Here is an 18036-nt window from a genome sequence, read left to right on the forward strand (position 1 = left end):
AAGGCAGCAGCAGCAGCTCGTCAGCTGCGTCGTCGCGCTTCCGTGTTTTGGATCACTCGATGCTTTCGGTTGCGTGTTGAGGAGAGATTTGGAGATTTTTGTGTAGTCGAAATCAAGATTTTAGAGCTCAGACACAAACTCAACCTTCGTCTGCTGTATAAACCGTCAAATCCTCTCCGATATGGATAAACCGCGCGTGTTTGTGTCGATGTGGGGCCTCCTGCTGATGTGTGTCGCATTCAGTAAAACTGAACTAACGCTAACAACAACAAGAATCACACCTACAACTCATCCAGCGGTCCACAAGCGTATGTGTATCATACATCTCTGTTTTAATGCTTGTAATGTAAAAATGCATTTAAATACAGTTCAATAAATTATTATTATAGTACAAGTATATTTCTATAAGTCATACTTTCCTAATGTATTAGATATGTTTAATATAGAACTGTCACTAATTTTAATGTCATTATTAGTCAGTGATATAAAAACACTGAAAGGACTTTTATAAATAAAAGCTGTGTATTCAAAGTCAATGAGAAATATAAGTGTATTTCAAGGAGCTTTGTGTATTTCTCTGTTGTGTGATTTATGATTGTTAATCCAGGATGTATTTGTTGTAGCAGTATGTTATACTTTATGAACCGTCTGCTCATCCAGAACAACCTTTGGACGAATTCAGCTCTTTATTTTCAGTGTGGAAGTGTTTTTATGTCTGATCTGAGTGAGTTTTTAATTCTTTCCCAGCATGCAACACTCAGACTTCCTGTGAGACATGCCTCGCCAATGTTTCGGTAAGATCACATGACACCGCTTCACTTTTTATTAGCTGTGTTTCTGCGCTTCCGCCTGGACCTTTGGACAATGAATATTGTAATTTGTGAAGGTTTTTATAGAAGATGGTACATTAGACAATCAGAAATCTGCTCAGATGATCTTAATTATATCGATTATGATCGAAAGCACTTTGTTTTCATATTTTAAGCATCTTTTCTTATTTTGAGTTGATTTCAAACAAGATGAATGGTTTAGTGACACAAACAACAATAATGCAAACAAACATCACAGAATTCATCAAATGAGTTGATAATGTTTGTGCTGTGCTGATCTCACTTCCTGAAGGATGTCATTAATAATAATAATAATTGTCATAAACATTAATAATAATAATATTTCGTCAGTAATGATGATGATAATAATGTCAATAATAATAGTAAATAATAATAATAATAATAAAAACATCCTGTAACATCCCGAAAAACATCAAAAACAATAATAATAATAATAACATCCTATATTAACAACCTAAATAATAACAATAATAATAATAATATTAATAAATGTTTTTGTAACATACTGAGTCATTAATAGGATGTCAATAATAATAATAATAAATATTTTTAACACTGGAGGATGTCATTAAAAATAATAATAATAAATGTTTTCATAAAAAAATGACAATAATAATAGAAAAAATAATAATATTAATAAATGTTTTTGTAACATACTGAGTCATTAATAATAAAAAAAATAAATATTTTTAACACTGGAGGATGAAAAAAAAAAATAATAATAATGTTAATAATAATTATTATTTTTTTTCCCTTAACATCTTGGAGGATGTCGTTAACATTAATAATAATAACAATAATAATAATAATAAATATTTTTCTAACATTCTGGAGGATATTAACAATAACAACAATAATAATAATAATAATAATAAATATTTTTAAAACATACTGAAGGTTTTTTTTAACACTGAAGGATGTCCATTAATAATAATAATAATAATAATAATAATAATAATAATAATAATACATGTTTTTGTAACATACTGAAGGATGTCATTAATAATAATAATAATAATAATAATAATAATAATAATGTTAATAATAATAATAATAATAAATGTTTTTTAACACTGGAGGATGTCATTAATAATAATGATAATAATAATAATAATAATAATAATAACAACAAATATTATTTAACATAAATAATAATGATAATAAAAACAAAAATAATAAAAAAAAATAAAAAATTAAAAAATAATAACCCTTAACATCTTGGAGGATGTCTTTTTTTTAACACTGGAGGATGTCATTAATAATAATGATAATAATAATAATAATAATAATAATAATAATAATAATAATAATAATAAATGTTTTTTTTTAACACTGGAGGATGTCATTAATAATAATGATAATAATGATAATAATAATAATAATAATAATAATAATAAATGTTTTTTTTTTAACACTGGAGGATGTCATTAACATTAATAATAATAATAATAATTGTATTTTTCCCGGCAGTGTTTGTGGTGCCAGACGAACAGCAGCTGCACAGATTATCCGGTGTCGTATGTGATTCCTCCGGCGTCGGTGTGTAAACTCTCTCAGGCTCGCTGGGGTGTTTGCTGGGGTGAGTTCACGCTCGCGCTGTGAGCAGCTACCTGCTGGTCTCTAAAGTACAATCTAAGTACAGCAGCTGTTTCTGATGGAAGTAATGCTTTCACACTGATGAAGGGAGATTTGCAGTCAGGCCTGGAAGTCCCCCGTTCAGCTTCCTTGCAGTGATCGGTTGTTTTATCACGTCCTGAGGACATTACGTTCATTACTATGCGGATCTCTAGAATACTTTGATTCTGATTGGCTATTCTTGGCATTCAGTGTCTTCCAGAACACTGTATAACTGAGTGCTCAGTCCTGTGAAACATAGTATTATTTATATACTGTTATAGCTTTATTATTTTGAATTATCTTCTATTTTATATTTTCAATTTTTATTTTTTATTTCAGTAAAATTTTTTAGATTTTTTTTAGTAAATTTTATTATTATTATTATTAGTACTTCAGCTTAAACTTATCAATTTATTTTAGTTAATAATTTTAGTACTTCAGCTTAAACTTATTTAGGATAGTTGCCATGGCAACATTTGTAATTTTCCTTTTGTTTAAGCTTTTAACTGTATTAATCGGTTTTTTAGCTTTTAATAGTATTGATATTTCAGCTTTATTTGAATGTTTTTAATAGTTTAACAACAAAGCAGTGCTCATATTTCGTCTCTCTGTGGCCTTTACGAGTATAGAAAATAAAATGATTTATACTTCTTCTTTATTTATTGATTTGATAAGTATTCGTGTGATAAAGTACATTCAGACTGTCTCCGTCACAGTAAAAGTCCCTGGAGAGTTTTATTTAGTGATAATGAACAGCCGGTTGTTTCTCACTTCTACAGTGAAAGTCTCAGATGTGTCGTGTGGCGGCTCTTAAAGTCACTTTCAGCTTCACAGAACCACTTATCACTTACCTGACATTCACTCAGAGTCACTTAAAAGCTCCTGATTTTGTCGAATTAGAAAGTGAAATCACGCTGGATGAGAGCAGAATCCCCTGCTCATATTTCAAAATCAAAAGAAAGAAAAAAATCAAAACCTGTTTTGTGCACTGTAAAAATATATATTGTCATAATTAAGATAATTAGCCTAGAGTATATTTTACAAGAAAACATAATTTCAATCTTTCTATTTCAAAGATTTATGTTTGAGGTCAGTGTTTTACATGCCATTTCTTTATAATTAATTCTGAAATTTACTAGCAAAAAATAGTTTCTACACCATTTCTTTCTTTCTTTCTTTTTTTTGTGTAAGGCCATTAAGATTTTTTTGTATTGTGAAAATTATTTTACCCTAATGAAAAACTCTTCTTATTCTCTTCTTGCTGAACTGCTCCTTTAACCCTCTTAATGCATTCAAAATCTCTCCCTTTCTCTCTCTCTTTCTCTCTCTCTTTCTCTATATATATATATTTGCATTCTGGGACAGTTAATATTTTTTAACTGAAAGCATGTAAAAACTTTTCAAAAAGTGTTGAATGTTACAATTATATATTACCACAAACCACAAATTAACCACACCAAAAAACTAAGGTCCTATATATCAAAAACAGTCCAAATTTATGAAACTTGCATATTTATTTCTGTCAAAACAACAAAATAATTGATAATAATGGTGTATATATATTACAAATAACACAAATAAGAAAATTAAAAAATATACAAAACAACTAAAATAATAAAAAACAAAAAACACCAAAAATACACATCTAAAAAGTTTTCAAATGCTTATATCTAAAAAAAAATAAATAATAATAATGTATTATTATGACCTCAAAAAATCAAATAATGGTGTATTTTGAGGGCCTTAAAGCATTTGCTTTTGAGTTTCATTCCCTTACTAAAAACAATTTTTTATGGATTTTTCTAGGTCAAAACAGACCTGATTGTGTTATAATATATAATCTAGATGATGCAGTTATATTGCTCACACTCACATGATAACAACAAAAAAACACTGCATGACTCCTCACTCATGAGAACGGAGTTGGCGTCAGTAAACGTCCAGCAGGTGTCAGTAGTGACCTACACGCGGATCTCTGAGCTGTGTCTCTGATCCTCAGTGTTGGGATGTTGTTGTTGTTTCAGTGAACTTCGAGGCTCTGATCATCGCGATGGCTGTGGTATGCGGGATTCTGCTGCTGGCCATCACCGTCTGCTGCTGCTGCTGCTGCTGTAAACGCAGACGCTCGTCCAGGTCAGACGTTCATATCAGCCTCTTTTCACACTAACAGCTTTCACTTCCACCTCAGAGCTGCCATGTGTTCTGTGGTCAAAGAGGAACCCTCTAAACCCTGGCAGATCTCAGTTTGTGAAACTGAGCAGTTCATTGAACCCTGGAACCCTAATCTTTTATTTGTTAAAAATGGAACAGTTTACTGAACCTTTAGAATAAAAAAAAAATAAAATAAAATAAAAAAGGCATATTTTAATTGAATACCATATTTGATCCATCAGGCTTTTATGGCTCATATAGTGAGAATATGGAGTTAAATTTTATTCAGAGACTCAAACTGAGCAAAATATGCAGTTTAGGTCTAAACTGTCGGATATAAACTCAGAATTGCGAGGAAAAAAAAAGTCAAAATCCTCGGATATAAACTCAGAATTGCGGAAAAAAAAAGAAAAAAAAAAGTCAAAATCCTCGGATATAAACTCAGAATTGCGAGAAAAAAAAAAATATCAAATCCTCGGATATAAACTCAGAATTGCTTAAAAAAAAGTGAGAATATGGAGGAAAAACAGCTGAACAGCTGAATTTTATTCAGAGACTCAAACTGAGCAAAAATATGTAATTTGCTGCAGATGCTGATATTTATATGATGACATTCTGCTGCTTGTGATGAATAAAATCAGTGAGATCTTTCTAACAGTGCAGCAGATGCTGACATAAAATGATCTAAATATGAGTCGTGGTTCTATATCTCCAGTAATGAGATGAGATGTAAATGATCCAAACATATAATGCAGTGATTGAGAGATGAAGAAATAAAGGCTCCTCAGAAGATGTATGATGTATCTGGAGGCGTGTGAAGATCATTCCTCCGCTGAGGAACAGTGAAAGTAAAGCTTCTGGAAACAAACGCTCCTCAAAAGATCCTGATGATCAGATTTGAGACTCTAAAACATGATTGATGGAGAATCAAGTAAAGCTGAGCTGCTTCAGTCCAGTAAGAGTTCATCTGGAGATATTACTGCAGTTATTCTGACCTTTACTTGATCAAAATCACTCAAGATCTGACACCAGAAGCAGCAGCTGAAGCTGATTAAACTCTAAAATCTCTAACATTATAAAAAATAAGAATGCTCAAGAATTGGCGTTTTCCCCCAAAGAGATGATTTTGTATCTGTCGGGTTGTAAAGGACACGTCTGTCTGTCAATCAGAGATGATTTAATTTGTCAAGTCTTCCATCATGGTGTCAGTCACACGTCTCATGATGCAAACGCAGACGAAGCAGAATCACTTCTTCTATCTCTTCTTAATGCTTATTCAGCTTCACGTGACGATCCTTTGTTCTGTGATGTTTAGAACGGCTCAGAGACGTGTTGTTTTTCAGCTCGAGTACAGATCATAGTTTCACTCTTTGTTCTCATTCTGAGTGAATTGTTTTATTGTTGTTTATTGTTTCATGTGGCTGGAGTTTCTGTGTTTCTGTTTCTGCGATCACGTAAAGGTCACACAATTAGTATAGTTATCAGGGTTTTTTTTTTACAGGTTGTTCGTGTTCTTGGTCTCAGAAATGATTTTTTTCTAGTGCCGGTGAAATAAATCCATGTGCAGTTTTGAGAGTAAAATAATTAATTAAAATATTAACCCAGCTCTATGTTTTCTTATATGATGAATAGCTGCCAGTTTGATGTCACGTGAGGTCTGGGAATTCATAATTATGCTGATAAACTTTGAGTTTTGTAAACTTGTAATTACAGTAAATCCGACATGACTGGAATATACCGTGATTCACTCAAACTCATTGTTAATGTACTAATATATATATTCTGAATTGCTTAGTTACGTTTACTTTCAGTTTTGACAGCGATGATGAGCAGTTTGCCCGGAGAAGAGAGGAGATCAGACAGCGATCAGATGAGCGGTACGTAGATCTCACATCTCAGATCAGCATGTGAGTTCAAACCTGATGAAACGAGTTACGTTTACATTGTAGATGAGAGTTTTTTTTATGGTCAATTTAATAGTAGATGTTAAAGGAATAGTTCAAAAATGAAAATGTAGGGGAGTTTGTTTCTTCATCAGATTTGGAGAAATGTAGCATTGCATCACTTGCTCTGCAGTGAATGGGTGCCGTCAGAATGAGAGTCTGATAAAAACATCACAATAATCCAAAGCACTCCAGTCCATCAGTTAACATCTGGAGAAGACAAAAACTGAAACACATCCAGCATTAAGACGTTTTTAACTCAAATACATAGAGTCTATAATCCATAATAACACTTCCTCCAGTGAAAAAGTGCATCTGCCGTTGTCTCTCACATCAAAATCAAGACACATATTTGTTTAGATCTGTTTAAACACTGCTTGATCTGTGCAGATTTCTCTCCTGATTCACACCACAACACTTTCACTCACTGCAGGAAGTGTTATTATGGATTATAGACTTGTATTTTAGTTAAAAGCGTCTTAATGCTGGATTTGTTTCAGTTTTTGTCTTCTCCAGATGTTCACTGATGGACTGGAGTGCTGTGGATTATTGTGATGTTTTTATCAGACTCTCATTCTGACGGCACCCATTCACTGCAGAGCAAGTGATGCAATGCTACATTTCTATCAATTAACCTAAAATGATCACATTATTACATCTCGGATGGTCTGAGGGTGAACACATTTACATTTTTGGCTGAACCATTTCTTTAATACTGCAAATACTTTGTGCATGTAGCCAGCTTTTCATTGTGAGGTTTGGTTGCATTCAATCCCGTCGTGTCAAAGTTGAAGGTATTTTTCAAGCACCTGTTGATCTGAAGCTGATTTGGGCACGTAATGAGTGTGTGTGTGTGTCTCAGTGCTTTAATGATTACGTGTGTTGCGTGTAAATATGTCTGTAGGGCTTTCAGCAGCTGTGCTGCACTAACAAGGTCACTTCTGTGTCAGACACTCGAGGGGGAGCAGGGATCTCCTTTTGAACTCGAGAGCTCAGATTAACCGAGATCAGATATCTCTGCAGGGTCTCGGCCGATTGTGTGCGATGCATCTGATGTACCAATGTGCTTATGTTCAGTATTTTACGTCTGTCACAACAAAGAACAGCCTGATGGACTTCTTTAGTGCGTATCGTGTTGAATTATTATTATTGCTAACAGCAGCACAGTGCATTCTGATGTCCTTGAACATACATGGAGAGAATATTTAGTAAATGGATTTTTCTATTTTTTGTTTAAGAAGAATTGAAAGATTGAAACAGACACAGGGTTTGTTAGCTGTGGTTAGTTCTATGATAGTTTCGTAACACTTTTCAATAAGGTTCCCTTTGTTAACACTAGTTAACTGCATTAGTTAACATGAATCAATAATTAAAATACTTTATTGTAGCATTTATTAATCTTAGTTTGTTTTCATGTCAACATTTACTAATACATTATTAAAATCAAAAGTAAAACATCTGTTAATATTATTAATTATTTTTAGTATTTGTCATTTTTATGTCTGCACTCTATAGTATTTATTAATGTTTTTATTTTAAATTTAGTTTTAGTATTTTTTGTAATCTTTATTATGTTTATTATGTTTCAAATGCATTAAAAATCTTGCTGACCACAAACTTTTGAATGTTAGTGAAACTTAGTCTTTTAATAAAGATTAGTTTTATTCGCCGTTGATCTAAGCGTTTAGCATTGCATTTTAATGCAAAAGTCTGATCTGTAACAGATACACGTGTAAAACACTAGCTGGTGGAGTTATTGTTGTGCTGCTTTGTTCAGGATTGTGGAAGCAGCAACAGATGGCTAATGGCTCCAGTGATTGTTCACAGATCAGCTGCTCATAAAGCTCTGGCTGATTTATTCGGGTATGAAGCAGCCGCAGGTTCGTCTGGAGGCTCGGCCCATCTTCTTTGTGGGCTGTAGAGAGGATGAATGATGCAGGGCGAGCGATTGGTGTTGTATAGCACCGCTCGTATGTCACACGCCCATAAAACACTGCTGCTCGCATTTACGACGAGCCTGTGAAGGAATGGACGGCCTTAAAACAAAGACATGAACTCACTGTGAATCATCTACTGCCGCCCATGTGCTGCTCTTCAGGACTTGGCCGGCTTTCAGTTGAGCAGTTTTGGTTGCGTAAATTGAATCCAGGTTATGAGTTTGATTTGTTCTTTATGTTCTGGTTTTACGTGATTCAGAATTTGTATTGGGCAAAACATTAGAATTCTGAGAAAAAAAATCAGAAATGCAAGATATAAAAACCAAAGCTCTAAGAAAAAAGACATAAATGCAAAACTAAAAAAAAAAACCATAAAAAAGAGATATAAATGTAAAAAAAAAGTCAGAAATAATTGCGAGATATAAATGTAAAACTGTACGAAAAAAGTCAGAATTGCGAGATGTAAATGTAAAACTGTACGAAAAAAGTCAGAATTGCGAGATATAAATGTAAAACTACGAAAAAAGTCAGAATTGCGAGAAAAATGTCAGAATTGCGAGATAAATGTAAAACTGTACGAAAAAAGTCAGAAAACTGTAAAAAAAGTCAGAATTTCAAAAAAAGAATTTAAAAAAAAAAGGAAAAATCAGAATTGCGAGATATAAATGTAAAAATGTACGAAAAAATAAAACTGTAAAAAATGTAAAACTGTACGAAAAAATCAGAAAAACTAAGAATAAATAAATATAAAACTAAAAACACTGAAAAAACTCAGAATTGCGAGAAAAATGTAAAACTGTACGAAAAAAGTCAGAATTGCGAGATATAAATGTAAAACTGTACGAAAAAAGTCAGAATTTTGAGAAAAAAGTCAGAATTGCGAGAAAAAAGAAAAACGTCACAAAAAAAGCTCAGAATTACGAGATTTAAATGTAAAATTGTACGAAAAACTCAGAATTGCGAGATAAATGTAAAACTGTACGGAAAAATCAGAATTGCGAGATATAAATGTAAAACTGTACGAAAAACTCAGAATTGCGAGATATAAATGTAAAATTGTACGAAAAACTCAGAATTGCGAGATATAAATGTAAAACTGTACAAAAAACTCAGAATTACGAGATAGAAAAATAAAAACAACTAAAAAAACTCAGAATTCCGAGATGTAAATGTAAAACTGTACGAAAAAAGTCAGAATTGCGAGATATAAATGTAAAACTGTACGAAAAAAGTCAGAATTTTGAGAAAAAAGTCAGAATTGCAAGATATAAATTCCTGGAAAATAGCAAATAGAAAATAATAATTTTCATAATAATTTCACAAATAATTTTATTTTGGACATCATGTGGTGACACCAACACAAATATATCAAATACATATTCAGCATGCATAGTTACTAAACCAACATAGTCTGGATACGGTCTTTTTTTTTCATTTATATTTCATGTCTCTTGAATTTCAAGACTTCATGCTCTCGACAGCACAAAGCACTGTTCAGCACAAACCATACTTTACATTGTATTATTTAAAAAAATTTTTTAGTTTGATACATTTTAATTATTTACTTTTTCCATTTTTCACTCTTTTCTCAATACGAATATTATAAACAAAATATAAACACTATAACTATAAACAATCGATCAATCATTATATTATTTAGTGTATAGTCACATGATCTGTCAATCAGTCTAATTTACATAATTTCTTCCAAGTCTCTGCAAAAAAATACAGCTTAAATGATGCAAATGGCACAGAAATTCAGTATTTTGTTCCCCCCAGTCCAGTCTGTAAAAAGCCGTCACTCATCTCTGGTTACTGTCTGTTGCAGGAAGGCGGAGAGGAAGGTGAAACATGATGAAATCCGCAAGAAGTATGGTAAGTCACGTCAGTCCTGTGCTTCTGTCATTAATATTCACATCTACTCATTATGACTCTTTTCTGCATTTTAGAGAAATAGTAGTGTCATAAAAGCTCTGAAATAACACAAATAAAACTATGGGAATGATATAGTGACTAAAACCTCGCAAACAAGCTCACATTTTAGGTTATTAAATGTATCCTGGACTCTGATTGGCTACTTTTATTTCTAAATATTTTTATTTTTGTTTACATTTTTATTTATTGTATTTATCTGCTCCAAAACATACATATAAAACAGTAGAAATAAAATTGGTTTTACAATGAAATTCATACTGTGCCGTACAAACCTATGGGGTCTGTAAGATTTTTAAATATTTTTTCATATATAGTCAGCAGACAGTGTGTCCCATGTTTGTTCACTCACTGATGTATTTGAGCTGTTCCGGTTGAAGAATTAGCTGGAGATAATTGCATCAATAATTATGGGTAGGATTCAGACTGCCACAACTACTAAAGTGCTCAGTTCTGCAGAGATGTCTTGTATTAGCTAATATATCTCCAGTTGTTAACTTTTGGCTGATTACAGGACATCATGTGGAGATGTTGTAACAGGTCTTTATTGATCTGGTTCATTGTGTTGGTCTGAATAATGCTTTATTCAGCAGATAATGTGTTCTTCAAACGCAGTCCGATACAGGAACACTCAGCTTTCTGATCGACTCGTGCGCCGCGTCCCAACACTGCCTGATCAATGCTGATGTGGCCTCGGCAGAGGACGAGTAGAGATTATGCATGAGAAATACTCATGGAAGCTTGTTTCCACCGCAGAATAGAAATTATCTCACCATTGAGATTTAAAACAATAAAACAAAAAAAAAAAAAAGTCAGAATTGCGAGATTAAAAAACCAAAATAATAAAAAAAAGAAAATAATAATTTAAATAATAATTTTTTAAATAATTTTATTTTGGACATTATGTGGCGACACCAACACAAATATATCAAATACATATTCAGCATGCATAGTTACTAAACCAACATAGTCTGGATACGTTCTTTACATTTTCATTTTTATTTCATGTCTCTTGAATGTCAAGATTTCATGCTTTTCAGATTTTTTCCTTCCAGAATTCTGAGTTTACATATCGTACATCAGAATCGCGAGATGTAAACGCAAAATTATAAGAAAAGGTCAGAATTGCGATATGTAACGTAAAACTGTATGAAGTAAGAATTGCGTGATGTAAATGCAAAATTCTATGAAAAAAGCCAAAATTGTGAGATGTAAACTCAAAAATATGAAAAAAGTCAGAATTGCGATATGTAAACGCAAAATTATGAAAAAAGTCAGAACTGCGATATGTAAACGCAAAATTATGAAAAAAGTCAGAACTGCGATATGTGAACGCAGAATTATGAAAAAGTCAGAACTGCGATATGTGAACGCAGAATTATGAAAAAAGTCAGAACTGCGATATGTAAACGCAAAATTATGAAAAAAAGTCAGAACTGCGATATGTAAACGCAGAATTTTATGAAAAAAGTCAGAACTGCGATATGTAAACGCAGAATTATGAAAAAAGTCAGAACTGCGATATGTAAACGCAGAATTATGAAAAAGTCAGAACTGCGATATGTTAAAACGCAGAATTATGAAAAAAGTCAGAATTGCGATATGTAAACGCAGAATTATGAAAAAGTCAGAATTGCGATATGTAAACGCAAAATTATGAAAAAAGTCAGAATTGCGAGATGTTAACTCAATTATGAAAAAAGTCAGAATTGCGATATGTAAACGCAGAATTATGAAAAAAGTCAGAACTGCGATATGTAAACGCAAAAATATGAAAAAAGTCAGAACTGCGATATGTAAACGCAAAAATATGAAAAGTCAGAACTGCGATATGTAAACGCAAAATTATGAAAAAGTCAGAACTGCGATATGTAAACGCAAAATTATGAAAAAAGTCAGAACTCTCTGCGATATGTAAACGCAAAAATTATGAAAAAAAGTCAGAATTGCGATATGTAAACGCAGAATTATGAAAAAAAGTCAGAACTGCGATATGTAAACGCAGAAATTATGAAAAAAGTCAGAACTGCGATATGTAAACGCAGAATTATGAAAAAAGTCAGAACTGCGATATGTAAACGCAAAATATGAAAAAAGTCAGAACTGCGATATGTAAACGCAAAATTATGAAAAAAGTCAGAACTGCGATATGTAAACGCAGAATTATGTAAAAAAGTCAGAACTGCGATATGTAAACGCAAAATTATGAAAAAAGTCAGAACTGCGATATGTAAACGCAAAATTATGAAAAAAGTCAGAACTGCGATATGTAAACGCAGAATTATGAAAAAAGTCAGAACTGCGATATGTAAACGCAAAATTATGAAAAAAAGTCAGAACTGCGATATTAAACGCAAAATTATGTAAAAAGTCAGAACTGCGATATGTAAACGCAAAATTATGAAAAAAGTCAGAACTGCGATATGTAAACGCAAAATTTATGTAAAAGTCAGAACTGCGATATGTAAACGCAAAATTATGAAAAGTCAGAAACTGCGATATGTAAACGCAGAATTATGAAAAAAAAAGTCAGAATTGCGATATGTAAACGCAAAATTATGAAAAAAGTCAGAATTGCGATATGTAAACGCAAAATTATGAAAAAAGTCAGAACTGTGATATGTAAACGCAAAAATATGAAAAAAGTCAGAACTGCGATATGTAAACGCAAAATTATGAAAAGTCAGAACTGCGATATGTAAACGCAGAATTATGAAAAAAGTCAGAATTGCGATATGTAAACGCAAAATTATGAAAAAAGTCAGAACTGCGATATGTAAACGCAAAATTATGAAAAAAGTCAGAACTGCGATATGTAAACGCAAAAATATGAAAAAAGTCAGAATTGCGATATGTAAACGCAAAATTATGAAAAAATTAAGAATTGCGATATGTAAACGCAGAATTATGAAAAAAGTCAGAATTGCGATATGTAAACGCAGAATTATGAAAAAAGTCAGAACTGCGATATGTAAACGCAAAATTATGAAAAAAGTCAGAACTGCGATATGTAAACGCAAAATTATGAAAAAAGTCAGAATTCCTATGCGTGATGTAAAACTCTGCAAAAAAAAGTAAAAATTGCGAGATGTAAACGCAAAACTATAAGAAAAAAGTCAGAATTGCGAGATTTAAATGCAAAGCTCTATGAAAAAAGCCAAAATTGTGAGATGTAAACTCAAAAATATGAAAAAAGTCAGAATTGTGAGATGTAACTTAAAACTCTATGAAGTAAGAATTGCGGCGGAGGCCAGGAGGACGAACCCTCGCAGCTGCTGCACAAACACCAGCAGAAAACCACACGACCTTGAGACAAGCTGAAGGAAGTGTGGGTTCATGCCGCAGAAGAGTATTTGTCTTCCAACACACGGCTTCATTTATTTAGAAAAAATGCACAACTACATGGAAGCAAACTTTTTTATTTTATTTTATTTTATTTTATTTTATTTTATTTTATTTTATTTTATTTTATTTTATTTTATTTTTTATCAATTTGATCTAATTAATTAATTAATATTTTATTTTTGTAATTTTTATTTTAATACTTTTATTTATTTATATTTATTTTCCATTTTCTTAAAATATAAATTCTTTTATTATGTAATTTGATTCCATTTACTTTACTTTGTCTTTAATTTTTTTTTTTGTATTTTTAATTTATTTTTATGATTTTAATTTATTTGCGATTTACTTAAATCAAATGTAATATTTATTTAAATACATTTAATTTAATTTTAATTTATATTTTATTTAATTTATTTTGTATTTTACCTTTTCTTAGAGTAATTTAGTTTATTATTTAAGTGTATTTCATTTAATTTGATTTATTTTATTTTTATATGTTTATTTATTTATTTTTTGTAGTTTTATTTTTTATTTTATTTCCCTATTTATTTATTCATTAATTTATTTTCTATTTTATTTAATTTAATGTAACCACACATCAGATTGATTTTATGTGGCTGCGTGTTTGACATGCAAAAATATGAAAAAAGTCAGAATTACGAGATGTAAACGTAAAATACAAACAAAAACAAAAAAATCACAAAAACGAAATGTAGATGTAGAATTCTGAGTAAATTGGAATTGCAATTCTGTGAAAAAAGTCTGATTCGCGATATATGAAACTTGCACGTGAGAGTCAGTTACCTTTTTTATATTTTTGTTCAATGGCAGAAATAAGCTTCTATAAATACTAAAGCAAACAGTTGCTTTACTAGATAGCAGTAGGATATTAGTACTAATTGCTCTGTTGAAAGCAGAATTATTTGACTCATTACTTATGAATTAAGACCTTGATTATCCTTTACCAGATGCACACAGACATACAATAACCTGTCCTTCAGTTCATTATTAAAGATCACTTATCTGTGCGACGCAGAAACACGGCTCATGAATATTTCATCAGATTGCGTTTTACTAACTATTTCAGTTCATTGCCTGAATTACATCATTCAGAAAATGCTAAATATTTATGTTTTTTTTTTTAAAGAAAATAACGTTTTAAAGCACAGATGCAAAAGTTGCACAAGGATTTGAGGAGAGCTGAGGTTTTCCTCCAGCACTAATAGGTGAAAAAGCATCAGACGGGCTGCTTGACTCGTGCTTGATTAACTCTGTGCTAATTAGTGCCGGTGGAGAGCTGAGAAGAGCTGTAATTTATGTGGTGGCAAAGGCCCGGATTGCGTCCCGGCGCTACAGAGGAATGAGGTGAAATGTAAATGTATTCGCCGCCTGCGATCGCAGCTCCTGCGGTGTGTGAGAGTGAGAGAAACGAGAGCGGGTCACTGAAGCCGCAGCGGAGGCCAGGAGGACGAACCCTCGCAGCTGCTGCACAAACACCAGCAGAAAACCACACGACCTTGAGACAAGCTGAAGGAAGTGTGGGTTCATGCCGCAGAAGAGCATTTGTCTTCCAACACACGGCTTCTTTTATTTAGAAAAAAAATGCACAACTACATGGAAGCAAACTTTATTTTATTTTATTTTTATTTTATTTTATTTTATTTTATTTTATTTTTACTTTATTATATTTTAATCCATTATTTTTATTATTTTTTTTTTATCAATTTTGATCTAATTAAGTAATTTCTATTTTATTTTTGTAATTTTTATTTTAATACTTTTATTTATTTATATTTATTTTAATTTTCTTAAAATGTAAATTTTATTATTTAATTTGATTCCATTTACTTTACTTTGTCTTTAATTTATTTTTGTATTTTTAATTTATTTTTATGATTTTAATTTATTTGTTATTTACTTAAATCAAATGTAATATTTTTTTAAATAAATTTTATTTAATTTTAATTTATATTTTATTTAATTTATTTTGTATTTTACCTTTTCTTAGAGTAATTTAGTTTATTATTTAAGTGTATTTCATTTAAAATATTTTATTTTTGTATGTTTATTTAATTAACTAATTAATCTATTCTATTTTTTTATTTCATATCCAATTAATCAATAAATTAATTTCAATTTAAATTTAATTGAATTGAATGTAATCAGCCTGCAGATTGGTGTGAGTGTCTGTGGCTGCGTGTTTGTCATTCTGGTGAGCCGGATCGCTCTTGCCGGTGAAGAGGTTGGTTGAAAGTAGAGAGAAGATCAAAGGATGTGAGTCTCTCCGAGAGCTTCATCCCTCTGTATCTGATGACAAGACTCTTCTCATCTCCGCCTCACTCGCTCGAACCCCAGCCGGAGCTTCTTCATGTTTTCACAGCACGCCGGCTCCTCATCGCTCACGTTCACGATGTAAACTCAGAATTCAAAGGAGAAAAAAATCAGAAATCAGAGTTTATATCTCTCAATTCTGACTCTCTTTCTCAAAATGATAAAAAAGAAAGTCAGAATTTTTTTTAATCCCATGGCAGAATCAAGTTTCCATAGTTTCCTCATCCTGCTGCAAACAAAAAGTAATTTTTGTAAACTTAACTTGAGCACGAAATTGAAGTCATTGTCTGAGCGTGTGGTGATGCTGCTCTGTTATGACTGATGGTTTCTGGGCCGTGTCCTCATTGGCTCTGCTGTGTGCTTGTGTGTCCTGCGGTGAAGCGCGCCGGCTCCGTGTGTGTGTGTGTGTGTGTGTGACAGCATGATGGATGGAGGCCTCCGTTGTGTTTCTCCTGCTCTCAGCAGTCTGTACATCAGGGACTGGGCGTCTCCGACCTGCTGCTCTCTCTCTCTCTCTCACACACACACACACACACACACACACACACCGAGCGTCCTGCCCTCCGAAGGACGTTCTGTGTGAGCTTCTGCCCGTGTGTCACACAGCAACAGGGTCCAAAACAAACACCAAACTGACTAACTAGGAGATTTGATCAATTTTGCTTCCATAGCATATCCTCTTTCAGACTCTCGTTGGAAAGAAAAAACATCCAAAATACACAGCTAAGTGTTTATTTTATGACACTTTATTAACAGGTGTCTGTAGATTTCAGTTACAATTCATAAAAGGCTGTTTTCTTAAAATGAGGGTCTTCCTCAACTTCAGCAACACATACATGCATCAAAATTTAGTTTTATTTATTCTTAAAGTTTTTACTGATGGGTTTGTTCATTTATCATTCATTATATATATATATAAGAAGAGTTCATATGTCTGAGATTTTTTTCTTACTTTTAAATGATTTTGTCAGTCTCTTATTTTTATGTTTAGTAATTTCACTTTAATGGCAATGAAAATGTTATTAGTGTGTGTGTGTGTGACCCAGACCCTGTCACCACAAAACCAGTCATAAGGGTAATTTTTTTCTGAATAAATCATCTCTCCATTGATGTGTGGTTTGTTAGGAGGACAATATTTGTCTGAGATACAACTATTTGAAAATCTGGAATCTGAAGGTGCAAAAAAATCTAAATATTGAGAAAATCATCTTTAAAGTTGTCCAAATAAAGTTCTTAGCAATGCACATTACTAATCAAAAATTACGTTTTGATATATTTACGGTAGGGAAATTTCCAAAATATCTTCATGGAACATGATCTTTATTTAATATCCTAATGATTTTTGGCATAAAAGAGAAATGTATAATTGTGACTCATACAAATGGATTGTTGTCTATTGCTAGAAGAGTCATGTGACTGTGACAGGTTTTCATCTCCGCTGTCCTTGTTTTCCAGGTCTCATCCCAGACTCCGATCATCCGTACAGCAAGTTCGAGAACGAGTGAAAGCGAGGGATCGGCACATCCAGCCGCACAGGAGTCACTTCACCACGTGCTTTGCTCTTTTGAGACTCGTCGGATCACTTTAGGTTTGATGGAGCTCAGACTGAGATTACCTTGTCAGTCCTTCCATTGGTTAGAAATCTCTCTCTCTCTAGTTATGATTAATGTGTGCGTACAGACTCTCTCTCTCTCTCTCTGACACGGTTTCTCTTTTCTTTATAACTCTAACACAACACAACCGCATCACACTGCAAAAATGATGCTCTTCCTCTGTATTTTTCAGCAACGGATATCTAAACACTTCTTAAATCAAGATAGCGAAATGAGACAAGATTGCAAGTCTTTGTTTTTTGTATCGAAGTGATTTTAGGCTTTAAACAGGAAATAAATGTCTCTCGATGGAGTCAGAAAAATCAACTTAATTCAA

General features: G+C 32.2%; 1 protein-coding gene across 1 annotated transcript; it reads left to right on the forward strand.

Moving 5' to 3' along the window:
• Positions 1–17828, forward strand: LOC109051039 (pituitary tumor-transforming gene 1 protein-interacting protein-like). The gene is made up of 7 exons (XM_019068564.2): positions 1–308; positions 748–794; positions 2322–2430; positions 4493–4601; positions 6431–6496; positions 10328–10374; positions 17563–17828. The coding sequence occupies exons 1-7, from the start codon at positions 182–184 to the stop codon at positions 17610–17612; spliced, it is 555 nt and encodes a 184-aa protein (XP_018924109.1). The 5' UTR covers positions 1–181; the 3' UTR covers positions 17613–17828.
• The last annotated feature ends 208 nt before the right edge of the window (positions 17829–18036 follow it).

The sequence above is a fragment of the Cyprinus carpio genome, chromosome A16 (assembly GCF_018340385.1).
Source record: "Cyprinus carpio isolate SPL01 chromosome A16, ASM1834038v1, whole genome shotgun sequence".
NCBI lineage: Eukaryota > Metazoa > Chordata > Actinopteri > Cypriniformes > Cyprinidae > Cyprinus > Cyprinus carpio.